Genomic DNA, 27,102 nt, shown 5'->3' with positions numbered 1-27,102 from the left:
TTTCCCCTCCCTCCTCTCTCTCGAAACCCATTCAGCGCTGATGATATTTTCTATCTGGTAGCAGCCGTGTTTACAGACTGCTGAAAAATGTGAGCTGGCCTAAAGTATTTTCCTGCATTGTGCGCCCCCACAAAGCGGTATTTCCTCCATCAGGCGACTCCCAGAAGATCCGGCGTTTCTAGGCCGGTTTGCCTAACTGTCTGGAAAGGATGCTGGCAAGTTTAAGGATAAGGATCAATCATTGCCCAGTGGCGAACCCAGCCTCGGAGCAGGGATCCTTCATTTTCCAATGCCTCCTCCGCTTCCCCTGCCCATCTCTCCGAACAATTTAAAACCCAGTCAGACATTGATGGACTGGTGGGTGACTGCTGTGTTTATAATCCTGAGCTGGAGCATAAAATGTAGTGTTAGGCTTTTAAAAAGAAGAGCCGATAGCCTTTGTATTATTAAAGGTTACCAGGCATCTTTTACAAGCTGAAGGGATTTTGTGCTGTGAAGAAGAAAGGCCAGTATATATATTTCTTTCCCTTTTCTTTAAAGCGCGAGTTTGCGGTAAGAATAGGAGTCGGGAAACTTTGCATCAGCTTTATCACGGTGGCTGGGGGCAGGAAGGCAAGGCAGGAATGTCCAGAGAAGGCTCCTCATTGAAATAAGCCCTCTATGCCCGGGGAGTTTCTTAAACATCATTCCTCATTTGATATCATGGGGCTTCCTTCCTCTTGAGTTGCATGGCTGAAATCCTCCTCCCGGGGGTGGGATACTTGTTTCTTAAGGGCCGTCATCGTGGCATTTAAAAGAAGGTGGAGGGGAACTGGAGCAACCTGAAGTTTTCTGGCTTTTTGTCTGAGCAGAAAGTGCCATGGCACCCACCTCTCAAATGAAAAAAAAAAACCGGTTAGCAGGAGCCTCCGCAGACACAATGGCTCTATCTTGCTCTATTATGCCATGAAGGAGTGGCTTGCTTAATCTCCGAAATTAATAGATCAGAGAGGAAACAGCTCTTAAAGAGATGTGTGTCTGCTTCCTTCCTGTTCATAGAATTGGGAGCCTGGGGCTGTGAGGTAATGTCATTTCACATAACTAGAGGGCTCTTCTTATAAAGGACAATTACAGTAAACGTAGCGAGCCTGGAATTTTTTACTTTTAAATGTTGCTGGCTGTTTGTCCTCCTGCCGCGGTGGTGGGGAATTTTTATTCTGTGTTTGAAATCGGACGTTTCTTTTCTGGCAAAAACTGACATCGTGATCGGCAGAGTTTGTCCCAGGTTTTGTGTACGAGGGATCTCTGTTTTCTCGGAGAGCTGTTGCATTAGTCATCGGAGGCAGCCTGGTCTGCTTCTCACCGCGTCCTGCACAAGTTCGGTTTGACCCGCTCTCCTTAGCGCGCAACTAGATTCGCAGAGTGTGTTTTAGTGGCACACGGCAGTGGCCTGTTTCTTGCACTTTTCTGGTGCGGGGCCAAAGCAACTGATAAGCAACAGGCTGGGGTTTCCTACATGGCTCCTTCCAACTCCTTTAAGTAAGACCTCCTCCTAAAGCTACCAGCAGTACAGCTGAGCTGTGCACCACGCCTAGCCAGCGTTGGTCCAAGAGGCAGCTGAGGGAGAGAATAGACCAGTCCGCATGCCAAGAAACCTTCAGTGCTCTGAAATTATGGGGAGGAAGCAGGAGGGACCTGGGAGGAGGTACAGTACAGAACTGTCTAGCTCTGGTGCTGGCAGAGGGGCCCGTGCAGGGACACGCCGAGCGCTTCGGCTCCCACTGACTCGGGCGCGAGCTGCAGGTACTCAGCACAGTGCAGGATTGGACTGTCCACGACACTGGTTTTGCTTTTAGTTCCTCCACTTCTCGTTAGTCATGTTCACGGGGGACACTGTGCAGCAGAAACAGAGCACTGCTTTTTGAACCGCTGCCTAGGCTGACACGCTGCTGCCCCACCAGGCTGTATCACTTGATCATTTGTTTAAAAAAAAAACAAACAAAAATAGATATCCATTTTGTGTGTGTTTTTGTTTCCTGAGTCACGATCAGAAAGGACCTGTACTAAATTGACTATCTGCAAAATGCAGGAAGGGTTCCTTCTCAAACCAGCAGCAGCACGACGTACTTTACATATGAACAATGGGGACGACGCGTTGCAGAAAATGTGTTTTTGATATAAAGATTACCCCTGCTGCCACCCCTCTTCCCTCGTTTATTATCGCATTCATCGCAGGCAAAATTGCAGGCTCGGCGTGCCTTCTCGGCATTCATTCGTCTGTATGATTTGTAATGACTGTTGTGATCCGAAGAAAAGAGGAAGTTTAAATTTCTAGCAGTTGTGCATCTATCCATGGTTAACGAGGCATCTAATTTCTGTGCAAATTCAATCCGGCATTGCCGTGCAGACTCAAGTGCACTGTGGGATTTTTCAATTTGTATCCCTGTCTTTGCTGCTGAGCGAGGCTTTGCACGCACTTGGCTCACCTTTGTGTTTGTTTATTTTATGTTTTAAGATGAGATAAAGAATTGGCTTTGGATCCATGTTGCTCACCGTGAGGTTTGGCAGCCTTTTGACTGCCCAGCTCTACGCTGTGTGGTACAAAGGTGAAAGGGAACACAGTTTGGCACTCCATGAAAATTGCATTACTGCAGGACATCTTTCACCTAACGAGCTCCCAAATACTCACTAATTTATGTCCCAAAATCCAGCAGCCTTTGAAGGTGCAGTGGGGCATGACATAAGGCAAGGGGTTTGGGAAGGGAAAACGGGGGAAATGGTGTATGCAGGTGAAGCTTCAAGGGGATTTTTAAGTGGATGTGGTGGAATTTGGCCTCCCATGTCTCGCTTAAAAGATGGTACCTCGGGTAGCTTGGAGCTCTCTATCTCCGTTGCAAATCATTCAGCACAGAGTGTTCCTCCGCATCCTGCACCACTTCTGTGGTGCTCAAAGAACTGTCGTTTGCACGTTTGTCCTAGCTCCATTTGAGGGACATTGCAAACTCTCCCTGTTTTGTGTGTGTGTGTGTGTGTACAGCTCCTGGCACAGTGACTGGGGGCCTGCTAGGCACCACTGCAATGCAAATAATACATACCAGCAATGGATAACGACATAAAATGGCATTTCTGTAGTTTGGATATATGATGGCACAATGTGGGGTTATAATTTTACACCAGCATTGAAACCTAACTATTATACCATTAGACTAACCTCTCTGATAGACTTTGCTAGTTTAATTGGATGTCACCATCTCAATGGGGATATTTTTTAGCTATTGTAGCAACAGCCTTCATATCGCTGAAATGTGCTCAAGGGCAAGGCTCACATCTGCAGGAAATTTTAATAACTCTGCTGTAAACATTTTCTTTGGGCTGGGACTCTCTGGTCCTGCAATGCACGGCATGGAGTGGCGCTTACTTCATTTACTGTTCCGTGCCTACATGCACATATACGTTCAAGCACGACCCCTCAAACCTGGCTACCCAGACACGTACGTGTGCAACTCCACCTAACGCATTTGCATGTATTTCCAAAGTAAAAGACTAACCGTGTCACTCCCAACCCCATGCAGGAGTTACTAGGTCGTAACACAGCCTTCCTGCTGAGGCTCTCAAGTGTTTCCTTGGAGTTTCCATGTCAAGCATGAGCCGTTCTTAGAAAACTTTAATTTCTGGTCCATCTCCTGCAGAGCAAGGAGGTGGTCTCCTCTGCGGCACTCCCACCTCTCTCCTCCCCAAGCCCAGTTAGCAGGAGGCTGTGCGGTGGTACAGAGCAGAGTGCTCAGGATGCATCTGTTCCAGTCCTGTCCCTATTTTGCATTTCGGCAATCCTGCTGGCTTTCAGCGTGCTGGACTCCTTGAGTCACTAATTAGATCACTTACAAGGAAGGGGTCTTTACGCAATTGGAGTGAATCCAATGGGGAAAGAGTGTGTAGTGAGAAGTGTGACAAGCACAGCGCTTCCATCATGACTGGACGGTTGCTACAGCCTCGTGCCAATCCTTGCTGATCAGTTATTTTCTGTCTTACCTGTGGCGCGAGTTAGAGGGGAAAGCAGTAGATGCCGGTCTGTAGGACCCCTGCTGAATATAGTAACAACAGGTTTGGGCCCTTAAGGTGTCATTGTCATGGACTGCATTATTTTTGCCATCTCAAAAGAGAAGTTGGCGTTTATTTTAAATGCAGCAATTATGAGCAGCGCAGTTCATTTCATGGTAGGGTTGGAGTTTCCACGTAACGTACTCCTCAAGGCACAGCAAAGCCACTTTCACTGTAGAGGAAGTGGAGTTGTGGTGAGAGAGATGCTCATGTCATCTTGACTGCTGTCCGGAGATCTCTGACTCTAAGCCTGTAAACAAGAGACATGTGCCTGCTTGTTCCCATGCAGTGGCATCATTTGTATTGTGCTCTAACAGCAAGTGGGACTTTGCTGCAGGTAGAAGAGAAAACCAAATCGCTGTGCTGACAGTCTGACGCTGTACATGCACTGGTGTGAGTGAGGAAGTAAGAGCGTTGTGACTCAGGACAGAAAAACACCCGGTAATTGAGACTTTTTAAGCAATGTCCGTCATAGTGCAGCAAATGTCTGAATACAGTCTGGAACGGGCTGCAAACAGCCTTGCAGTTTGAACAGTGGAAGTGCAATTCATGCAGCTGGTAGTAGCAGAGGCAAGGTGGAGCAAAGAAAGTGTTTAGTGGGGGGGGAAAAAGGGCAACCCTGCTCTGAGGAAGCAGCTCATAAAAGCACTGAAATCCCAGGGCAGAAATGGGACATGCGTAGTGAAGCAGAACACGGAGCAGGCGAAATCTGCCTGCTGGAAACTTAAGGGAAGGGGGGCCTGGGAGGAGTTGTAAGCAGAGGAACTGGGGAGTTGAGTGTGGCTGAGCAGAGGAAAACCAGATCTTCTTCCTGTATGTGTGTATCAGGAGCTGGGATAGGAGGGGCCAAAGAGAGCCCTTTGCAGCATAGCAGAGTGAAACAGCACGGTAATAGCACTGTCTTCCTTTATTATAAGGAAGTTCATGCTGGAAGACAGTGACTCTTCCCAGGCTAATTTACCATTGCTACATAGCAGATAGTCTTTCTGGTTTATGCTGGTGATGGGTTGGTATTTAATATTAAGTATTTAGTTGCATGTCTGGCAGCAGAAATCCCTGTTTTTTATGACAAAGTACCTCCCGCACGGTTCACAGGAAATGAATGGTAATTAGCTGGTAAAGGACATGCACATTACCAGCATCCCTCTGAGAGTCTGCAGAGATGTAGGAAAGAGTTAACTCTTTCAGAGCCCCAAAATTGCATGGGTTGCTCATGGGCCATGTTGGAGGAGGCACTGTCTGTCTTTCGCTACCCCACTTTGGCACAATGAATTAGTAATCCTGGTTCCTTGGTTGCTTGTCTGTCTACAATATGAGTGCATTGCTGGGTGCTGCCAAAGTATTATAAAAGCAGCCTCTGCAGCCAGGATGGGATGCCTGGACGTTTCACACGTATTTGAAATCTTCTCTCCATCCCCATTAGCTCAGGGTTGATCTTTTTTTTTTTTTCCAGATCAGAAATCTGATGCTGTAAATAAGAAACAGTTTATTTATACCAACACTTCAAATTTCATCCCTTTCCTGTTATGCAATGGGTGCATGGTTTCATCTGGCAAAAACCAGGAAATGCTGTAGAAAGGAACGCAACATGAGATGCCAGCAGAGAGAGCTGCCTTCAGCGAAGAGCACCTCCATGATGTCATCACATTTCTTTCCCGGGAGTTCCTTTTTGTGTCTTGTTGAAACGTCTTGGCACACGGTATTTCCAGTTGGGTTCAGGGTTGCAAATGAATTCATACCCAAACAGAAAATAAACATAGTAAAAGGTCTTAATTCAAATGATGATCAGCAACATAAATAAAATTGGGAAGACACTAGGTAATTCGTCAGTGCCAAGGCTCTTTTCATGAGGAGGATGAGGCAAAAGGGTAACACACAAGGATTATAGTAAAGAAATAATCCAGCAAGAAGTTCATTTTATTACAAGGAATGGAGGAGAGAGTAGAAGTTGAATTACAGTGTGACTTGCATGTTATGGTCAAATGTAATATGTCTATTTTCCTCCTCATTTTACTTCATTTATTGAATTTTAATGGAAATAAGCAAATTTTATCTGAACATTGTGTGTGTAGGAGAAGAAGGACGATAGTTCCAGGAAAGAAATGTGTTGCTTCTGATTCCACTGCCATGCACCTCTTGTCATTTTACGTCTTCGTGGAGTAGTTGTACAGTGTCCTGAGACCAAAAAGTAGCAGATTACACCCACTGAGGAAACGATGGGGCAAGGAAGTGCGTGGGGTATTAGGCCTATTCTTTCTTGGGTTTTGGAATGGAGGGAAAATGGATTTTTAAAAATCACTTGAAACCTCTTAACTAGTGTGTTTTAATTAGTGTCTTTGTAACAGCATCCAGGTTATCTAGGCAAGTTCTGGAAATTGCATTTCTTTCTTGATCTCTTTCTGAACATGGAATGGAGTGTATGCATAATGCTACTAGTTTAGATAGATCTTGGAAAAATCTGTGCATTGTAAAAGTAAGGATTTTGGTTTGGATTCGAGTGCAAGCAGGCTTGAAAATTGGTTCAGTCCTTCTCCATCTAAAATGCTTAGGAAACAAATTGATGACATGATTTTTCCTTGGGTCCAAGGGCGGCTCAATATGAGAATCCAAAGCTCAGAACTTTGAGTTTCTCAGGTCTAAGATGCCTTTCCTCCTTTTTCCAATCTTTCTGCTTCTTCCTGGCTAATCGGGGTGGCTGAACCATACGAGGTCAGCTCACCTGTCTCTGCAGCCATTGAGAGAGTCTTTTACTGCAACCAGCTTTTTTATTGCACATGCTGTTCCCACCAGCTATCTCAGTGCTGCCATGGGTGCCCCGACCACCAGGCTGGTCTCTACAATACCACTGTGAATTGGACGCAACTCCACTGAAAAAATTGCTTCAGCTTTACAATGGTCCAACTGAGAGGAGATCGTGATCCCCAATCTGAAAATCAGGAGCTTTTGGAAATCTTTGTCAGTGCTTACAAAGTTCCACTAGGCCATAATTTTGTCAGGGACCTTCCCTAGGCAGGAATAAGACTTGCACAGCAATTAGGGTGGAGGAAGGGAGTGAAAAAACCCTTTTGATTAGCAATGAGAAAACTGGGTGAGGTCAGCTCCTCTCAGTTAAAGGGGGGGGGGGGTTGTCTTTGCCTTCTCTAAATTTACTTGCAAGTAGAAATATCAAAATGCATGTACTGTTTCTGGCTTATGTTCCAAATAAATAGATTCAGACATTTTTTTTCCCCAACTTTTTAGGCTCTAGGCTCTCTATTTAGGCTCTTAATTTGCTACCCAGTCCAAATGAGTGCTACCATCTAAGATGACAATGTTTCCCTTCTTGGTTTCTTTAATAGCATTTTACCAGATCACTTAGCTATGACCCTAAGAGTGATATCCCTTGGGTTGAATGAAGAGTTCCATGTTCTTTTCCCTGTATCTTATACGTTTTGTTTTCTTCATGTCCGGGCTCAGTCCTGACCTCCAACATGTGCCAGCCATGGGCTGTGAACCTCTGAAAATCAGGCAGTACATGGGCTTGTTTGATCTCCCTTCCTGCAAGACACATGGCGCTTCCTAACATGCATATCAGACAGCAGGTTAAGGCCTTTGTGAAGAAATGGCTGTATTCTTGATGAATTGGCAGATTTGCTGACAGCTGTGATAAGTTAATATAGGGAAAAAATGTATTAGTATTTTACCTTCATCTCTTTCTGCCACTGGGAGTAAAATGAGTTCTTGGACTGGAAGGCTTTCGAGGGAAGCGGACTAATTCCTCTGGGAAAACTGGCATGTCATAATGAAGAGAGAAAAGTAAGTTTGTTTGGTTTGGTTTTTCGTCCTAACCAAAGTCTGTTCTCACCTTTCAGCGGTGTGCTGCTTGCTTTGCTCCCAGCATAATCTCTGTATTAGAAAATGAAGGAGGTGGGGATTTTGTTGGGGGTGCTCACAGCTTCACTGATATCAGCATCTTTCTTTTTCTTGTTTCCAAGCAAGGAGCCACTGCTATGACCCATTTGCTCGGCTGGGAATTGCCCCAGTTCAAAGTGAGGGCCCTCTCCTAGCCTACACTTTTTGTTCAGCTGTATGTCATCATGGCTGAGAAAAAGCCTTTGACTTCTGTAAAGTGAAGGACTGTAGAAAAGGGCTTTGGAAAGTCCAGAGCATTTGTGGTTTTCTCTTTCCTCCTCTTACTCCGGTACTGCTGTTACATAATCTGAATATGTCAAATGTAGAACTGAAATATCCTGGATGGAACATGCGCTGTTCCTAAAAAGGAAAATTACTCTGATAGAAAACCTCGAGCATACTGTACATTGATCTCCAGCAATCATCAGGCTTAGGCATCCTACCGACCTGCATCTTGACCTGGTCCTGACACGTTTTGTGGTGATATCCCCAAAAGCTTTCCCTTTATACCCCCTGCCCTTGCTCCTACTGTCTTGCAGCTGGAGGGAAGAGGAGCCTTCTAAAGGTCAGAAATGTGTTTATTTGCAGATGTCATTAGCATTTCAACAATTTAAACAACAGGTCAATGGATAGCGAAACAAGGGGAAGGCGTAACTCAGCTCTTTAATGCTTGTAAATGGGGAAAGTGGGCTTGTGAAAGGGCTGTGGTTTCCTTAGGAGGATGAGAGCACCGGACTGCCGTTTGCTGCGACGTGGGGCCTAAGTGGAGCAGCCAACTCCTATAGGCTCTTTTGAAAATCCAGCTAAGAGGCTGAATGAATCAAAGCGGTCCCTTTTTGCATACTTCCCCTCCCCCTAGCCATTAACATGATGCATGGATTGCATGAACACTTCCTCAGTAAATCAAGGTGGCACAGACTATTGTCTCCCTATGCAGCCCTAGCCCTGAGTGGAAAGCAGTTTGGTTTTTTGAAGGTGCCGAGATCAATCATCATGTACTGAACTCAGGGCCTCGTGTGGCTATTTCATTCTTTCTTTGTGGTAAACCTGTAGTTATGAAATACTGTAAACGCATGATGCTCAGATGTTCTTTATTACATCAAGGCTGCACTGGCGTTAGAAAGGCTGGAGCCATTTTTAAAGTCGCCCCCATGAAAGAAAAGGTGAGAAGTGGTGGGTCCATCTGGGGGCCTCTCTTGAGATGCCTTGGTCTGATTGAGTTGACGGATCCCCGTCAGCTTTAAGTGCCAAGCCTTCCTTTCCCCTTCCAACCCAGCTCCTACCGTGGAGTTTTAAAAGGACTCCGACCATCTGGAGCAATCCTGAGCAGAACAACATGCTTTAGTCTGTGTATTCTAAACTACCGCTTCTATTATGACAGATAACTGCAGTCTGGCTGCAAACCCAGTAATGGGGATTGGTATCTCTCCAGGATGATACTTGGCACTCAAGAGCGAACACATGTTTTTGTTGCATGAGCATGAGACCAATCAAATGGCTCACTGGTTTAAGAAGCATCTTTGTGAGAACAAGATGCAGTGGGATCTAGAAAAAATGCTAATTGTCCAATGTGATTTTTAGCATATCCTGAAAGGTGAGGCATGGTTAAGTTTGATCAGCAACTTAACGTGAGCCCACGGGGGCCCAGGTGCAGAAATCCCTGACAGTGCTCCCTGTTTGGACTATATTCTGTACAGCAAGGATGACAGAACGTGGCTGCGCTTCCCATGGAGGAGAACGCAACTGCCATCTTCAGTGCGCTGCTCCCTATCGCTCCTTCGGTAGCTTGTCCAGTTCTTCAATCCAGAGCTGGGGCATGCAATAACCAAGGCAGACTCTGACCACCCGCGCCTGGCATGGCCCCTTCCTTTGCCATGTTTTGAGAGAAAAAACGTACCATAGCAATGAGACTGCGCTCTGCTAGCTATGCAGTATCCTCTGGGATTGTGTTTTAAACCACAGTAGCTGAAGCTACAAGAGCCCTGTAGAGATGCCAGAAGAAGGTCTGACTCAGCAGTTCTTATTTAGCATGCCGATTGCAAGGTTGGCCCTGTGTGAACAAAAAGAAGATGCAAGCTTGCAGTCTGAACTTGCAAATGAACCCGTGAACTTGCAAACACCTAATCCCATGCTGCAGTCCAAAGAAACCTCTCGTGTTCAAGGGAAATGTTTGCGAGACCATTGGTTTACTCATTCAGCTAGGTACTGTACTGTGTGGGCAGAGTCAGTGTCAGGAACGGGTGGTGCAGAGATGATATTTTAAAAGATGATAACAGCACTTCGAGTGGATTAAAGTCAGAATTTTTTATTACTGCTCCAAATACTGGCACTTCTAATGCATTGTCTAATTAGACCTCTCTCATTAACAGAGTTTGTTGCAAACAGCTTCTTATATACATCTGGGTATGGCAGTTAGTGAACAGGATTCTAATATCAGTGGAAACACATGCTACACTTAACAGCTTTCAACTGTCTGACCTTTTTAAATGCAGAACAAGTGTTTAAAGAATGACGTTTTACATAAAACTAGGAAGTGTAGAAAGCTTGAAGGGATGTCTCACTCACTTCAGTAACAAGAATATCATTTTCTCAGACACGCTTTACATAAGTCAGCATTTGCATTGTCAGTTTATAGCAATGAATTGTGATTAAACGAATATAGGATGGACAGGAATCTATCTAGGAAGAGCTGAGAGAGATGTTACAGTTAAAATCTGAGGAGTTTTAACATTTAATTTGCTGATCGAGAAAATCCTCCCAATCTTTAAATGTTGTGTTATGTTTTTTTAACTTTTGGTCCATGGTAACTCCTGCTTGTCAATAATTGAAGTCCACGTCAAAGTTCTTGACTTGATTTGCAGCCAGGATGTCAATCACAGAAAAAATGTGGTGAATATAGCTTCTCTTTTTAAATGTTACTTTTTTGTAGAAGGGTTTGGTGACTGAGCTGTTAAATGGCTTCACTTTATCTTCAGTTCAAGTCTTACCCCATACTAGTGCTAATGGTACTAGCTAATGGTACCCAGTTGACCCAGCCATGTGTCACTGTCTGGTCATTCAGGCCAGGGAATTGGAGGCAGGTGGGTTTAGGGCTAGCCACATCACTTCTTGGGGTGCCACTGGCCACAGAGAGTGGCGGACCTTAAGTCCTGGGAGGCTCAGAAAGACTTCTGGTCTTGATCTTGAGGTTATTTGGATGCTGTTTGCTCTGTAGTTTCCCTCTAGCTTTACTTCAGTGTAACACTGATCAAGGAGTTCTTCTGCTGCAGTCTCTGAGAGGAAGATGTGTGTCGTTGGATGGGGGCATGAGTGGGCACACGCATGTCCATATGCATGTGTACTGTGCCTAGTTTTGGGCTCCACACTTCAAGAAGGAAGTGGACAGTTTGGAAAGAGCACAGGGCAGCAAAAGTGATCAGGGACCTTGGAGGCAAGACTTAGGAGAAAAGGCTGAAAGAGCTGTGGTTAATTAGCCTGGAGAAGAGATTGGGGCAGGAGGCTTTGATAACGGTTTTCAAATACCTGAAGGGTGATATAGAGAGGGTGGAGATGGGTTTTTCTCTGTGGGTGTAGGGGACAGGACTAGGAACAATGTCCTTGAGCTGCAGCAGGGGAAATTTGGTTGGAGGTTAGGAGCAACTTTCTGACTGAGGGTGCTCAGGCGGCATTGGAACAGGCTACCTGGAGAAGGTGTGGGATCTGCATGCTGAGAAACTTTCGAGAGCGGGTAAGACAGACACTTGGCTGGGGTAGTTTAGTCAGGGATGATCTGGGCTTGAGCAAGGGACTGGTCTAGATGACTTTTTGAGATCCCTTCTGGGTCTACTTTCCTATGACTTCTATGATCCAAATCAAACCTCCAGCAATCCAGGGCCAGTTGTGCAAGGAGGAGGAATAAAAACAAAGGTAGTCAAGCTACCTCTGTCTCCGTTCCAGTTACTTTATAGGGAAGATAGTGGCTCTGCAGTGTGTTAAAGGATGAAACTGGTGGCATGGAAAGTGGTAGACAAAGATGCTTGAAACATTTATACCAGACCATAAACCATGCAGGTTGCTTTGCTTCCTGGCTTGTTATGAATTCTTCATCTAGTCCAAGTTCAGCAAGGGCTCTGCAAAGGCCCATACTCCTTTCTGTCGACCCTGGGCTTGTTCCACAGGTCTGTATCAACACTGTGCACTGCTTATACTTTCACTTCCCATTTCTGGACTTGTTCAGGCTTCCAAAAGCAGAACAACTGGTGGGTCACAACATGTTGGATGAGCCAGCAGAGAGGTGATGGCATGTGTGGGGTTAGAGGTGTTCAGCTTGCTTTCTTCTGGCTTTTGTACGTTGGTTTCAGTCCGGATGGAAGCACCAACAGATGGTGTTTGGGACTCAATTTCCAAATTAAAGGTTTATCCTAACTCTGAACCCTGCCGAAAATCATCCAGACTCGGAAAGGAGGGAAGCCTCTTCAAGTGCACCTCTCTACGCTTTGCCCCAGTGCTAACTCTGGTGCTGGGCTTTCATATTACATTGATGTATTATTTTCTACATAATAATCCATTTTAAGGCTCAGCAGAATTAACCTTCTAGAGAGCAACCAAGCATGTAAAGTTGGAGGCATTACCAGGTCCTGCAGGGAAGTGTAACTGTTTCAGACATTGAGATAAAAACACCTCATTTTCTCTGTTTTCTAACATATATCTTACGGGTGCTGGGAAATAGATTTGTGGCCCAAGTCTCTTCAGACCCAGCCAGAGGCTTAGCCTCCAAGCTGTTAACTTCCCACTGTAGCTTCTTGACCAAACAAACCCCTCAGTGTGATGAAATGGCAGGAGTGAGTCTGTTTTTAAAAGAGAAATTTTACCTTCAGACATGCTAAACAGAGTTTGCTTGGTCATCTGGTAAAGGATGAGCCTAAGCCTAGGTCTTTATTCAAGGCCTTCTGTAGTTCATCACTGGTTAGCTCTTGTTAGCTTATGATCATCATGTAGTTGTCAGGATTAGTGGCTAGAAGAGAGGAAATAAAAAGTAGCTTTAAAATCCCAGTAGACCTAAATAGCAAAAACATCGCTTTTTGCTCAGTGGAGAGTATCTGCAATTCTCCATCCCAGTGATCATCACGAGAAATTAATGTAGTCGAAGAAATTACTGTAAAGGGTTCCATAGGACTTAGAAATTAATGGACTATAAAAAACATAAAACAATACTCCGGGTATTAAAACCAGGGTAAGATGAGGTAATAGTAATGGAAAGGCACCGAGTCTGAGATGGAGGTTGATTTACAGACAGATATGAGAGCAATGCTCTTGTACTGCAGCTTAACGGAAAGCCAGAGAACAACTTCTTTCTTCAGCTGTCTAGTTAATAACACTTGCCATTAACAGGAACGTGAAAGTTACAGCCAAACAATATGCAGGATGTGATTGCTGTAAGTCTTCAGATGACTAATTAAGAAGCATCTGTACAGAAATCTCCTGCTAGCAGAACAACACCGGAGCCAGCAGTAATGTCCTGCTCTTGCAGATACATTTGTCAGATGCTAATTTTCTTGAAGAAAATGCCCGTGTTGACAATGGTTGCACAGGAAGTAGTTGCACTGCTGAGGAAGGCGGGGTGGGAAGGATCCGTGCATCTCTTGATGGAGCAGGATTGCTGCTCTTTGGGAGTGGCAGTGCCTCTTAACACATGGCCAGTAATTAAAACAAGGTTACTAAATAATAGCACAGCCAGCTGGTGTTACCTCCTCCTTCTTCCCTTCAGTGGAGCATGAGGTCACGCATGAAAAGGTGTGGGGTGGAGAAATGGGCACACCCTGGGCAAGAATCACCTCTTCCTGACACTGGTAATACTTTGGCATTGCTACACTGGCCTTGGTGATATTACTCCTGATTTTATGCCAGTGTAAATGAAAGGAGCCGTTCCCCTTGACTCTTTCCGCAAGTGGCTCAGAGAGCTGCTGGATGAAAACAGGGAGTAATATGACTATACATGCCTCCAAGTGTGATTTCACTGCATGCTAGTACATGAGCATGGAAAAGACCCTATGAGTCTGGGTTTTTTTTTTTCTTTTAATTTTTGGTCAGGATTTCAGAGTTTATGCACAAAAGCTTATTTAAGGTACAGTGTAAAGCTCATTGTGCTAAAGTTGATACTTCTTGGCAGCCCATGCTGAATTTCCAGTTGGTTTAGGTGGTTGAAGCTTATTCTGAGGTTACATCTTTCTGTTTTTGCCCAGCCAATCATGTCAGACTTCTGGGTTTACCAGCTGAAACCTGTAGTTGTAAGTATTCTCAGCTGGGATTACATTTTGGGCCATATGGCTACACAGGGAAGAAGATCAATTAGATGAGGAAGTGACAGAACAACAGTAATCATTTTAAGAATGCATCTGTAATTAAAAGAAAAAGAGGTAGCGTACTCTGTGTTGCTCTGGCATGATGGAGGGAAGGAAAACGGTGATGGTCCCAGGTGTTCAGGAGGCTCCTTTAATAGGCATTTACATTGAAAACGAGGTCTCTATATGCAGACAGGCAGATTATGAGCTGAAAGGGTAAATCTGATTAGACTGTTTTTTCACAGGTGTGTTAAAATTGTCACTGTATTCTTGTTAAAAATGCTTGAAGCAATAAAAATGACAGTGCGCCAGTGATGGAAAAATAGCTTTAAAAGAACAGTTCTTTTCTCTTTGAAGCAGAGGTCTGGATCCCTCCAGCTGACACAGGACTAGGAGCGGTTCCTGCAGGGGGGGAGTCTTCTGAAAATGAAATCATGGCTGATGCTAAAAGGATGGTGAAGAAGATCTGACTGCGCCCCAATAAAGTCATTGAGTGCTTTGCCACCGATTTCAGTAGGCAGGGGTCGGGATCCCAAGAAGGCAGGAGTTGTACTTAGAAATTATGTGACCTGTGTATTGTAGCTCTCCACAAAAGCATGCTGCTTTGGAGGATTGTTTCATACTTCCTTTGTTAACAATTGGGAGCAGGTTGCGTACACAAGTAACCAAAACTCCAGATAACGTGTACATCCTGTGTGATAGTCCCCAACCTTCGATGATAATGCATGGCACAGGAGCTGTATCTTGTACAGGTTGAATCTTTTATCCAGTCTCCCCATACCTGCTCTTCCACTGGACAGCTCCGTTGCAGACCCTTGTCTCCAATTTTCTTGGTCCTTCTTTTTCACTCTCCTCCTCTTCCCCCACACTCCTACTAGGTCCACCATCTACAGCCTCACGAGGTGTCTAGATGGCACCTTCATTGAGAAGTCAGGAATTTTTATTGTTGTTTTTTAAAGCAAAATGTAAGACTCCCAGGAAAGCCTAGAGTCTAACTGTAATGGCCCTCATAACAGTTAGCACACAAATACGAGGCTGGCTCTTACTGATATATCTTGAAGGCTTCACAGACTTGATGCAGCCCAGAATTGTTTCTCACTGGATCATCTACAGCGAGGGGGGGAAAATGGCATATATTTAGCCTGTGTTAAAAACTTGGGCAGATAAGTCAGGTTGCAGTTCCAATAAACGTGAGCTGGTCAAGGTGAACCCTCTTTTTGGACTTATCTTGCCTGGCTAGCACAGTTTAAAATTACAATTGGCGTAGGGTTTGAAATGGGTAAAAACATGCCTCCTTTTCTCCCTGTAGAGACACAGCTTCTCGTATTCAGGGAAAAAGTCCTTTTTTGGGATCTAGCCAGGCAGTGTCAACATCTGCTGCCAGATTGCAGTCAGGTCTGTAGGACCCAACTGGTATTTGAGGATGTGCTAAGCATGCTGACCTCTTAATGTGCTGACAGGTTTTCTCTAGCCGATCAACTTGGGCTCCTTACTCCCTGCGTGTTTTCACTGCCCATGTGCAAGCCAACTTTCCACTGGAGTCTCTGCCTCTATCTGAGCAGGACATTAAATTACTGCTGCTGTTTAAGAACTGTGACTGTATAGTCTATCCACCCCACAATCATTGTGGTCTGTCATCCTGTCCCGGGGAAGTCTTACCTGTGTATTTCACGGAGAGTCTTCAAGGTTTACTAGATCATCAGACTCCAACTGGTTCAGAGAGAAGTGAGTCACTGCAAACTGCGAGTCTTCCCTATTTGTACGTTTGCAGCCGGTTACAGAGTTTTGTGAAGTTGGTCTGTTGTAAATGGAAAACTGCCAGCTTCGTTTTCTCATTACGTGACTGCTTTTGTCAGAACAGATAAAAGCATTTTGGGCTGATGTGCAGATAGCTCTCATTGAAACTCGCTGAAGCCACAGAGACTGAAGTCTTGATGGCTGAGTGCTGCAAACAGTTTGCCTCTGGCAACCACTTCTAGTTACGACAATGTCTAGCATTTACGAGAGAGAGAGATACCTGCTCTGGTCACTCATATAAGCAGATCTTAGACTCTGATTTCATATAGGAAAGAGACAGTGGTGCAATGGGCACTGAGCAGCTGGGAAGGAGGGAGGGTGTAGGAACTTGCACTTCCTTGTGCCAGAACGTAGCTATCTGACTTCCCATAGCCTGAGTTGGGGTTGCTGCACTTAGCTTGTCCCCTTGAAAGTTAAGTGCATTCCCCCGAGCATCATTCGGACACATTAAGTCTTCAGCAGACGATTGGTGACATGCATCCCCCAGTTATCTGAAGGCTTTGCATAAAGCTCTCCGAGTGCAGGGGGCTCCAGAAGGCAACTTAGAGAACATAATCTCTTTCCTGGTCCTCTCTCATTCTCTTGTAGCCAGGCCTTTAGCCACAGGAGCATCCGTGCCACTTGGCCTAGGGTTTTCAGAGAGGCATAAGAGCAATAGCGCTTGAGGCGGGAGTAGGATGACAGATTCCTTTGGGCCCCTTGGAGTGCCCCAGCCAGCGCAGTCAGTATGTGCGGTGCCAGTAAGTCAGTTGAGGAGAGCCTTGTTCTACTATGATGCATACTGAGAGCAGACAGATGGTGATAAAAGACGGCGAGATGTCGGTCGAACAGCGGTGCCAGGTGGACTGTGCTGAGGCTGCACTTGGAAGTGGCAGTCTCCTTCCAGGTGCTGCGCCTGCCGTGTGCCGGTGGGGTCCGCTGAAGGAGGTGGGATCACCCGGTGGCAATCGATGGCTTGTTTCTGCAGACTTGTCTGTTTATACATTTTATTGTAGCATATCTGTGGCCAATTAAAAGTTGGCTTATGTCCTTCAGCTCCATGTGCTGAATAAGCACCACTTTGGCTGGAAGAAGGGATGAAGCTCACTTTCTCTTCTGTTCAAAGTACAAGTCCCTGTTGCTTTTTGACTCAAAGAAAATTGACCTTCATCTGTTAGCTGTGGGGGGACCGTGACACACAGGGCAACGGTGCTGTTGCCAACTAGGAGGCGGCAACGATGCACACACACGGGGGGCTGTTCTGTTCAGCAGAGGGGCCTCGGGAAGAAAACAAAAGACTGGTTTTTTGGAGGTCTGGGGAGTGTTCTGGAGAGAGAGTGGTCATGCGTCCTTCGGTAGCTGAGCCATAATGCCAGTTCCCCATCCAAAATGCCCTTTTGAGTGAGGAGGTGAGCCTGGATAAGAGGTGTCCGGCAGGCTAAGGTGAGCATGGCACTACATGAGCAAAAGAAGGCATTGTGCAGCTCAGCCCAGCGGCGAGGGTGTGAGGACTGATGGATCCCCAGGTGGTAATCATTCACTGAAAAGAAGGATCAGATGCAAAGGTTGCACTTGGCAGTGCTTGTGTCTCCCTGGCACTACCTCATCAAGTGTCTGGACAACTTCCTTACACACACAGGGCTGCTTCCTTCTACTCTGTGAACCTGGGGGTCCCAGAGGCAGTGACCACTGCCTTTCCTCCCCCCCCACATTGCATTATGGTTATGTAGTGAGCTGATACACTGTGCCTTCACCTCTTTGCAGGGGCCCACAACTGAGCCTTTGTACAGGATCCCCAGAAGGTAAACGCCACCTCTGGCTGGCCCTGTAGCTCCTCCTCAGATGCGGGAGTGCAGGTGTTTCACGCTTCTCTAGCCTAGGTTTCTAGGGGGAGACCTAGCATGCCGGGGAAGCCAAGCTGCCTCACCCAACAGGAGGCTTCACGTTCTCTTCTCCCCCATTATCAACGCTGCCAAACACTGACCGAAATTAGGAATATCTCAGTGCTGTTGTGATAGATCCAGTCTATCAATGGTGGAAGGAGAGACATGCTGGCATTAGCAGCGGGATGCCCCGCCAAGTGGCAACTCTCCTTCCAGAGCCCAGGCAAGTAGAGGAACCAGCGGCAGGGGGGTTACTGTTGGCTGGCAGTAAGGGACGGACAGTTTTTAAGTCATGTGGCAAGCTAGAACCATGACTGGTGACAGCTTATGTTTTAAAGAAAGAAAGGAAGTTGAATGCCCGGGCAGCAAGCCACTAAGGGAGCTTGCTCCAGTGAATATCTGTTTGTAAAAAAAATAAGTGGAACCAGCACTGCTTTCCATCCCTTATCAACCTGATAGCTGCTGCAGTTTTCGCACTTCTACCCTTGGCCCCTCTGTGCCTGTCTAGATGGTTACGCTTCTCAGGGAGGAGGCCTTGTCTCGAAAAGTGCCTAATGCACCATGGCTGCTCTTGTAACGGGACTACAAGCCACCTCGAGTGCAGCCCAGGGAGACTGCAGGCCCCACTGTGGCAACCTCCCACCCCAGGGTAGTGCGCAAAGGGTCTGGCTATAGCTCGTGGAGCCTGCCCTCTCTGCCTTGCCCAGCAGAGAAGAGTGCAGGCACACATGCAGGGAACTGCCTCTCTGCGTGGAGGTAGTGTGTGACAAATGAGATGTTTGTAACCACAGCTGTACAGCTTCCTTGGAAGGAGGAGTATAAACAGTTATTATTTATTCTCGTTACACTACCATTATGAGCCAGCAGTACTTCTCATTGGCAGCTCAGGCCTTTCCCAGAAATGCAGCCTTTTCATTCTGAGATAAAAGTAGAACTGGGAGCGCGTCATTCTCACTCTTAAAAGCAGACCAGAGATAATGGGAGACCTCGGAGTTCAATTCCCCCCAAATCAGAAGGCCTGCCTTTGTTTCCCAACTCGCACTCAAAAGAAGCTATCATGTGCACTTGAACGCATTTTAACGAATTTTCACCAGGTCACATGAGAGCACACTGGTTGCTTGTCTGTTTAGTCCTTGTTTGTGCATATGAATGAAGCTTTTACAGACGTAGCCACGTACAGCAGCAGTCCATTGGTGCAACTGTATTTGTGGGCACACGCGGGCATACAGAGAGATGCATTCATTCCCAACCAGAGTGTGGCAGCATGGTAAGCAGCACAGAAAGAGGCAGAGTGTGTTTCCATTGTTGTTCTTGTTTCTTTTTTTTTTTTTTTTTGCCAAGTAATGACAAATGATAGCAGATGCTGAAAGGGGGAGAGAACTGGAGTGAAACAGCCCCTTTTCCTACGGAGAGCCAGTGCGAGGCAAGGAGGTGGCACAAGTGCTTGTGGTAGAAGGCGTCAAGTCGTACACAAGCAAGATGTCATGGGGTGGAGGTACCCATGAGCAACTGGAATGATAAGGACCTTCAGTACGCAGCATATTGGATGAGTTGGCTGTGAACACCCCCCTACTTCTAGAAAACAGCCCAGCAGTGATCATCCTCTGCCATTGCAAGCAGATTATCTCAACTAGCGCGTGTCTCTGTAACACACAGCTGCATTTCTCTCCCATCTACTTGTCAGAATTGCCACAGTGGCATGTTAATGTACTACATTTTCCACTGAAAGCATTCAAATGGGATTTAGGGACTTGGGGAGAAAAATCTAGCAGGCTCCTAACAGAGATAGTAAGGCTGAACAGTGCACTGTAAATGAGTAATGAATCGTGTGCTTGAGCATGAAATACTTAGGTGAGCCTTTTAACAAAAACCAGTTCTCTAATTCAATGAGAGAGTGCCACACCTAGCTGCTGCCTGACACAATGCTGCCGTCTCTCCTTTCCTGGGATGCTTTAAAGGTAGCGTCCTAACCCTCCGGGTGCCGCGGCTGTATTCCGCCTTGGCAGAAGCGAAGGCAGCTTTGCTAAATTCAGTGGCATTGCCCCTACTTCTCCGACTGCACTTTGTGGACACTATCTGCAAGTGCCATAAAAATGAGGGCCATTACAAAATTCCAAGATCTTTTGCTTTAAAAAATCATAGAGATTTTACTAAATGTAAAAAGGAAATGCTTCTAAACGCTTGCGTGTTCCTGAACACCCTGAGACAAGCGCTTTTAAGAGTGTCAGTCAGGGACTGATTTTTCAAAGTTGATTGGCTCTGGTTAGGCACCTAATAAGAGCTGGCTTTCAGTACAGCCGAGCACCCCACTGATCCTGCTGTAGCACATAAGGCCTGGCCGGACTGCTTGAAAGGGCTCCACATGCTCCAGCCCTCAGCTGGAGAGGCTGAGCCCTTCTGAGAATCCTGATCTTCCACCCAGACTGGTTTTCTAGTAATATCCAGGAGAAAACTGAGTTTCTTCTTCTTGTTTACTCTCCAGCATAACTCTCTCAAAATATTTTTCTGCTCATTCTGGAAGCCCAGATTTCTATGCAGTAAACTCAGAGCAAAGGAATGTCCCGTGGCATGAGAAGCATTGGCAGGGACTGGTGTGCCAGCACTCCTGTTGGCCAAGTATGGCCGGTGCCCCACAGTTTCCAGCCTTAGCTTTCCCGGCGTGCCACTTGGGAACATGCGGTGCCTGTTCTAGAGATGGGAGGGGACCTGTGCAAGCTCCCTATGTGGACATGCTTAGATTGAAGGTGTTGTGCCCTGCTACCGTGGCTTGGAGCGCATGGGCAGGGTATGCTTGAGTATGCAACTTTAGCCCCAATTTATGAAACCAAAGAATAGGGATGCCCCTGAAGAACGTGATGCCAGACATCCTGTGCTTCAGGCAAACACCTGAAAGAAGACCTGAGCCTCATGCCATGACGAACAGATTTTGGCCTTGTCAGGCCTCTGGATTAAAAGATGGTCTGTAACTTTCTGCTGACAGCAGCCTGCCAGGATCCCCCAGATGCTTGGAGCTAAATAGTAAATACTTTTGGTCCCTGTGGCCACAGCAGTGAGGACAGTGAGGTACTCTTGCACAAGAAGGACCTAAGCCACATATAGCTCCCCCAACCAGCAACAGAAGACAACAGGAATCCAGTACAGCTGTCAAACGCCCAGCGTGTGTTCCTTGTAACTAGCACTGCTTGACAGGCGAGCGCCCACGTCCTGCACCAGCTGCAACTTGCAAGTGCGTTTCAAGTGCAGCCCACGTTGAGCACAAAGCTGGCCTCTCGGGGCCCACCTGCAAACTGTGCAAGAAGAGTGGCCAAGCACCATGTAAAGCCTGAGCAGAAGCTACCTTTACCATACCCCCAGGCTCACCTCTCCACCCCAACCCTCAAACCATCACTGTCCGAGTGACCCTCTGCCTTCCCTCTGTACCTGCCTTGCCCTGTCTAAACACTACCCGTAGATCAGCGATCCCACAAGCCCAACCACACAATCCTCCTCCTTTCCCAGCCCTGGAAAGTAAGAGGTGGCAAAACAGAGGCAGTGGGGGGAGACAGGCTGTTGCATAAGGCCTGTTCTCCCAGTCCTCCCTGAGAAAATGAAAATTTAGCTTTTGCTTGTGCAATTAGAGGCGACATCTTTGGGGCAGGCCAAGTTTGGTCTGGGTCTGTAAAGTGCCCAGCACAATGAGTCCTGATCTCGGGCTCCCCAGGGGCCAGCAGAATGCAAATAAGACATTGTAAGCTACAGCACAGTGGGTGAATTAGTTGATAAACCTGGTTTAGGTCAGAGCACTTGGCTGAGTGCCTTTATTCTTGCAAACGTGCCAGGGGATCTTTTAAATAACCACAAATCTCTCCCAAAAGGAAAGGAGCTGGTGTAGAGGCTTTATCTGCCGTTGCTCTCTGCACACACTGGAAATTGAGTATTAGGGACAGTGGGAGAAGCTGTATAGATTACGAGCTACAGAAGTGAATACTATCTACACTAGAAAGGGTCTGCAAAAAACTACATAAGTGTATCTGTACCAGTAAAGCCTTCTAGTGGAGGGACAGCTTATAATGGCAAGTTTTTATACTAGTTTCCTGACTTGAATAGGCTACCCTATAAGCTAGCCCAAAGAAGGGCTGTTTTCCGTTGTAACTGGAGATTCACTAGGCTACTGCCAGCAAAGCCACATCTGTTGTGGGGGTGATATTTTTGTTTTCCACACTCCTAACTGGCAAAGTTGGCAAAAATTTTAATTGGAGGCCAAGCTTAGGAGAAGCGTACAAGTGTTTGTTTTATCCTAAACACATTTAAGGGGATATAATGACCCTCTCTGATTTGCCTGTTGGTATTTAGGTAATTTTCTAAATGCAGTCTCTCCCTACTGATAAATAAGAACATAATTTTAATGGCCTTAACTTGAAGCAGCAGCATTAATGTCTGATTAATCCTATGACACACAGGTCATGGTTATTAAAATGAGAACTACAGATAATTATATTTAGAAAAGATTGGCATATCTTGTTGAGTGCGTGTTAGAATCATTGTTTTCAGTTTAACTATCTTTACATACAGTAAAAAAAAACTGGTGGTTTTTTTTTTTTCTTAAAGATTTCTGGATTTGTGATTCACCCATTTAGTGAGGAACACAAGTTATCTATGCCTTTATTATATTTGAAAACACATCAGTTTTTGTCAATGAGTTGCAATCCTTCAACTGAACAAAGCCTATACTGTTGCTGATTCATAAGAACAAACAAAAATGAGATTTTTAGGTGTTTTGTGAAGGCTGAAACATTTGTGCTTAAGGAGCTTGGGAGCTGAAAATCTATTTGGTTAGCTGAGATGGTTTTTTGTTTTGCTTTGTTTAGACGGTGTGCCAATTATTTCAGATGCCCTGTGTATGAAAAATGTAAAATAGTTTAGCTGTCTCAGGTCTAAATTTAATATCAATCATTGGCAATGGGTCACCCGACTTTATTCTATGATTTATTCAAATCTGCCATTGTTTAGACTAATTTTTTTTTCCATAAAAATGTTGGCATGTTTGTTTATGCAGGGAGTATAAAGTCCTAATTGAAATGGTACTAGAAACTGTTTAAAAAAGGAAAAAAAGCCTCTTATTATTGTTCACAAAGACGGCCAGTATTTTACAGCTTTAACATCTGTTTGAAGACCAGCATGTCAGGTCTAGTCTTTGCCTGACTCTGACTTCAGTAAAGGTGCACGGCTGAAATCCTGGCGGAAAGGGTTCTGATGGGTTAATGTTTTGTTTTAAACTAAGGTTTCTCAGTGTCTCAGGTTTGCACTTTGCAGCTGTAGGATGTGTTATTAAAAGGTCAATAATAGCTTCTTTTCTTGCAGTTACAGGGATCCATTAAGAGAAAACTGGAAGATGATAGCTCTCCTGCCTCCAGTGGCGTGCCTGATGTCATATTCCCAAGTGACAATAAGAGACTCTGCCTTGATGATGTAACTCTTTCCATGGGCCAAGGCACCAATCCCAATGTGCCATGTCCAGATATGCAGAACTCTCCATTCTCCACCAATCATGGTGCTCCTTCTCTAGGAGTGGCTGGTCATCCAGTGCTACTTGAAAACAATCACATGAATGGCAGTGGCATTGGTTCTCCATTTTCCGTACCACCCAACACCGAGATAGGTCAGAAAGGGTCAACAGGTGGACAAAATAATATCGTTCACTATGACGAGAAAGGAAGCAGCATGCAGTCTGTGGACCAGGAGCTGCAGGACCTGTTGGAAGAGCTGACAAAAATGCCTGATCCGTCTCCAAATGAGCTGGACCTTGAGAAGATCTTGGGAAGCAAAGCTGAGGAGCCGCTGAGCCTGAGTCACTCGCAGCCAAGCATAAGCACCACTCCAAAGCCCTCTCCCCAGACGTCTCACCTGGAGAACCATGTTACTAACAAAGACTTTTCTCCAGGTTGCAATCCAACCAGTGGAGGATCCCCCCAGATGAGGCCTTCATCCGCTGGGGCAAATTATCCTGTTCCTCCTCCGAATAAAGCGGCTGCATCGCCCATCTCTACGGCGGCACAGAATAAGAATCAGCCGCCGTCAATCCTCCCAGTACCCTTGTCCAACATGCCTGGCTCTAACTGGCATGCGCAACAACTAAAGCAGCTGGCAGCAAGCAAGCAAGTATCTACACCTAAGCCACAGGCTCCCAGCTGGCCAACCATGTCCCCTCCAGGACTTTCTCCACCCTACAGGCCAGGATCATCCCCTCACCATCAACCTTTCAGCCCTCAAAATGTCATGGTCTCTGGCATGACCTCTAATAGTTTACCAGGAAACAGCATTCAGAGTCCTCAAAACACTCTGCTTTCAAGCATGGCTTCCAATAGCAACCCATCTAGTGGACCCTCCCCTCAATATGGGGCTGAGAAGCTCTCCAGCCCAGCTCTTAATCAGCAGCCTTTCAGCCCTCAGAGCTCCATGCTGCCTGGCATGACTTCCACCAGCATCCCTGCCAACAATATTAAGAGTCCACCGAACAACTTGGTCTCTAGCATGGCCTCCACGAGCACGGGACCCTCCCCACCATACAGGCCAGAAAAATTGTCAAGCCCGGCTCTCCACCAGCAACCCTTCAGTCCTCAGAGCACGTTAATCCCCAACATCACACCCCCTAGCAATTCCCCCAGCATGCAGAACCCGCTTTTCAAATCGATGACGACCAGCCAGACCAAAAACATGAACCTCATTATGCAGCAGCCATCCAATGGCTTGCAGCCGGGACTGGTGAGTGAGAATCCGGTCAGCCAAGACCAATTTTCTTTCAATAACACCAAACCACTGTCTCATTTTACATCTGAGTCAACGGCTCAAAAGATGCCCCCCATGACTGCAGGGCAGGGGCAGCAGTCCCTCATACATTATCTCCAGCAACAGCAGCAGCAAGCTCCAACCACGCAGCAGGCTCTGCAGCAGGCAAGCAACTCGCAGTTTATCCAGCAGCAGCTTCGACAGCTCATGCAGCCACCTCGCTTGCAGAGACCAATGCAGCCTACGCTGCCATCTCAACCCAGACAGGTGAGACCCCTCTATATTACAGGGTTATAGGAAAATGCTGATTGTGGTTTGTTTGCCTCACTTTAGCATTTCATCTATAGTGCCCCTAAGTCTTTTGGGTACAGGCATAGATAACTTGATAACAGCATCCTGGGGTCCTTCAGAGTAATTCTGATTTATTTTTGCAACTAAAATGCAATGCCATTCCATCACATGCCTCCCCAGTTGTTTCCTCTCACTGTGCGGATAACTTCACACTATTACACAAGGAGTGTCTCAAGCCACACAAATTGGTTCTTTTTAAGCATAGCCTTTTAGCTTATTTTGTTAGCAGCCGAGATGTGTTCCCTTGACGGATTTTCCATTATCTGTCATTGCCATTTATTTTTTTTAAATGGGTATTTTTTTAATATGCAGAACCGAGTCCAGCTCCATGTTATACCTCTGAAGCCAGGTAGAAACAGGAGGGATGAAAATACAGCCAGAGTATGTTCAGCAGATCAGATGAAGCATAATTTGACTAGCAAAAAGGCAGTCTTGAAATCCCTTTTGCCAGCACTCACCAGAAGTGACCTGCATTGGCTGTGTGCCATGCCCTGCCTTGGACTCATGCATGTGGCTAAACCCGGGAACACGGCTAGTGTGGGAGGAATGCCATTTGGTCCCTTGAATAACTCCCACTGGGAGATAGGAGGAGTTGCATCTACTGCCATTCTGCTGCAGAGAGATTCATTGGGACAACAGGCCCTTAAAGGGAGAACTTAAGGGGTGGCATTTGTTGTACAGACTTGGGAGTGAGGGAGAAACACCTATATCTTAGGTGCTGGAAAACCTTTCAAAACAGAGATTAAAAATCAACCTCTCAGCCCCAGCAAAATGCATTGCTAGCCAGAAGCAAAACTCTGGCAGTAGAATCTGCATGGCGACTGCGTTGTGCACACGTGATTCTTGCCACTAAGTGGCATGGAGTCCCATCATGTCACCACTGGTTAGCATCTTTAATGCCTGTAAAAGGCTACTATCTATGGTTTTCTTGGGCTGTCCTTGGATGATTGGGAAATAAAGGACAGAATCCTGGACTTCTTCATTCTTCTTTGCTGTAGAGTGGTCAGCTTTTTAAAGTGCCAGCTCCCACACTCTGGTTTCTTAGCTACAGCAGCCTGTTCCTTTGCTAAGAATAAGAAAAAGGTAAATGTTGGTATATGTCAGCTTCTTAATGGTAACTGCCTCTGGCTTATTTCCAGGGTGTCATTTCAGGGGTGACCCACCTTTCTTTCCAAATGACCTGTGCTCAATAGTCTCTTATTATGAGGCAGCTACTTAAAAATTGGCTGGTAGGGAAGGCTGCACCTCACTGCTGCATAGCTGGCTGTAGACATGTGGGCACAGAGCACTTGAGGGGTTGATTAGGGACTGCAAGGCCCTGAGTCTGCAAAGCACTTAAGCATGTGCCTAACGTTCAAGCATTGTCTTTAGTGAGATTAGTCCTAGGTTGCATTGCTGTCTAACTGGTGCATCTTTTCCCTGCGCCCCTTTCCCGTGACGGGGTGGAGTTGTCCCACCCTTGTTGGATTGCTGAGATCCACTCTGCAGAGTCTCTTTCACGGATGGAAACAGCTCCCCTTTGGGGAACTTTCCGTCTGCCTGGCCTATGCTGTATCTCTGGCCTTTGCCTCCAGCCAGAGAGAGGGTGTAATGTGGGGACTATCGGTAAAGATCAAGGAGAGTCGAAGCAGTAATTACCAGTGATGAGCAAGTATTTCAGTTTCAGACCACTTAGGTAAGCGCACAGAGCCTCACTGATTTTACAAGCTAAAACTTATTACATTAATTATACAGTAAATGACACTGCTGCTCCAGATTTTATAGCCTGTTAAGCTGCCTATGAGAGATGGCGAGTGCTCGGCATCAGAACATGTATCAAAGTTTCATAACATTACCACAGTTTCTTACGGAAAAAGCAGATCATCCTTTTTTCCAGGAAAAAAATGATAACCGGTGCAAAATTATAAGAAAGCTTTGGAAAATGTTCTAGATACAGGAAGCTTCAGGCTTCAAGAATATTTACTGCATTTCTTGGAATGTTATATTCAGTCTGATTTGCTAACAACTGGTTGCACCGTTGGGTCGAAAGGCACGGCGGT

At 46.0% G+C, this 27,102-nt stretch overlaps 1 protein-coding gene across 4 annotated transcripts in view; it reads left to right on the top strand.

Annotated features, from left to right (window-relative positions):
- The window catches only part of MAMLD1 (mastermind like domain containing 1), a 306,125-nt gene that overhangs the window by 248,249 nt on the left and 30,774 nt on the right, over positions 1 to 27,102 (top strand). For all 4 annotated transcript variants that reach the window (XM_019540265.1, XM_019540264.1, XM_019540263.1 and 1 more), the window contains exon 2: positions 23,288 to 24,979. In XM_019540265.1, coding sequence (XP_019395810.1) covers positions 23,288 to 24,979 — 1,692 coding nt within the window. The remainder of the gene's footprint in view (positions 1 to 23,287; positions 24,980 to 27,102) is intronic.

This window comes from Crocodylus porosus, unplaced genomic scaffold (genome assembly GCF_001723895.1).
Source record: "Crocodylus porosus isolate Cpor-Errol unplaced genomic scaffold, CroPor_comp1, whole genome shotgun sequence".
In the NCBI taxonomy this organism is placed as follows: domain Eukaryota; kingdom Metazoa; phylum Chordata; order Crocodylia; family Crocodylidae; genus Crocodylus; species Crocodylus porosus.
This window is presented reverse-complemented; position numbering and strand designations above follow the sequence as displayed.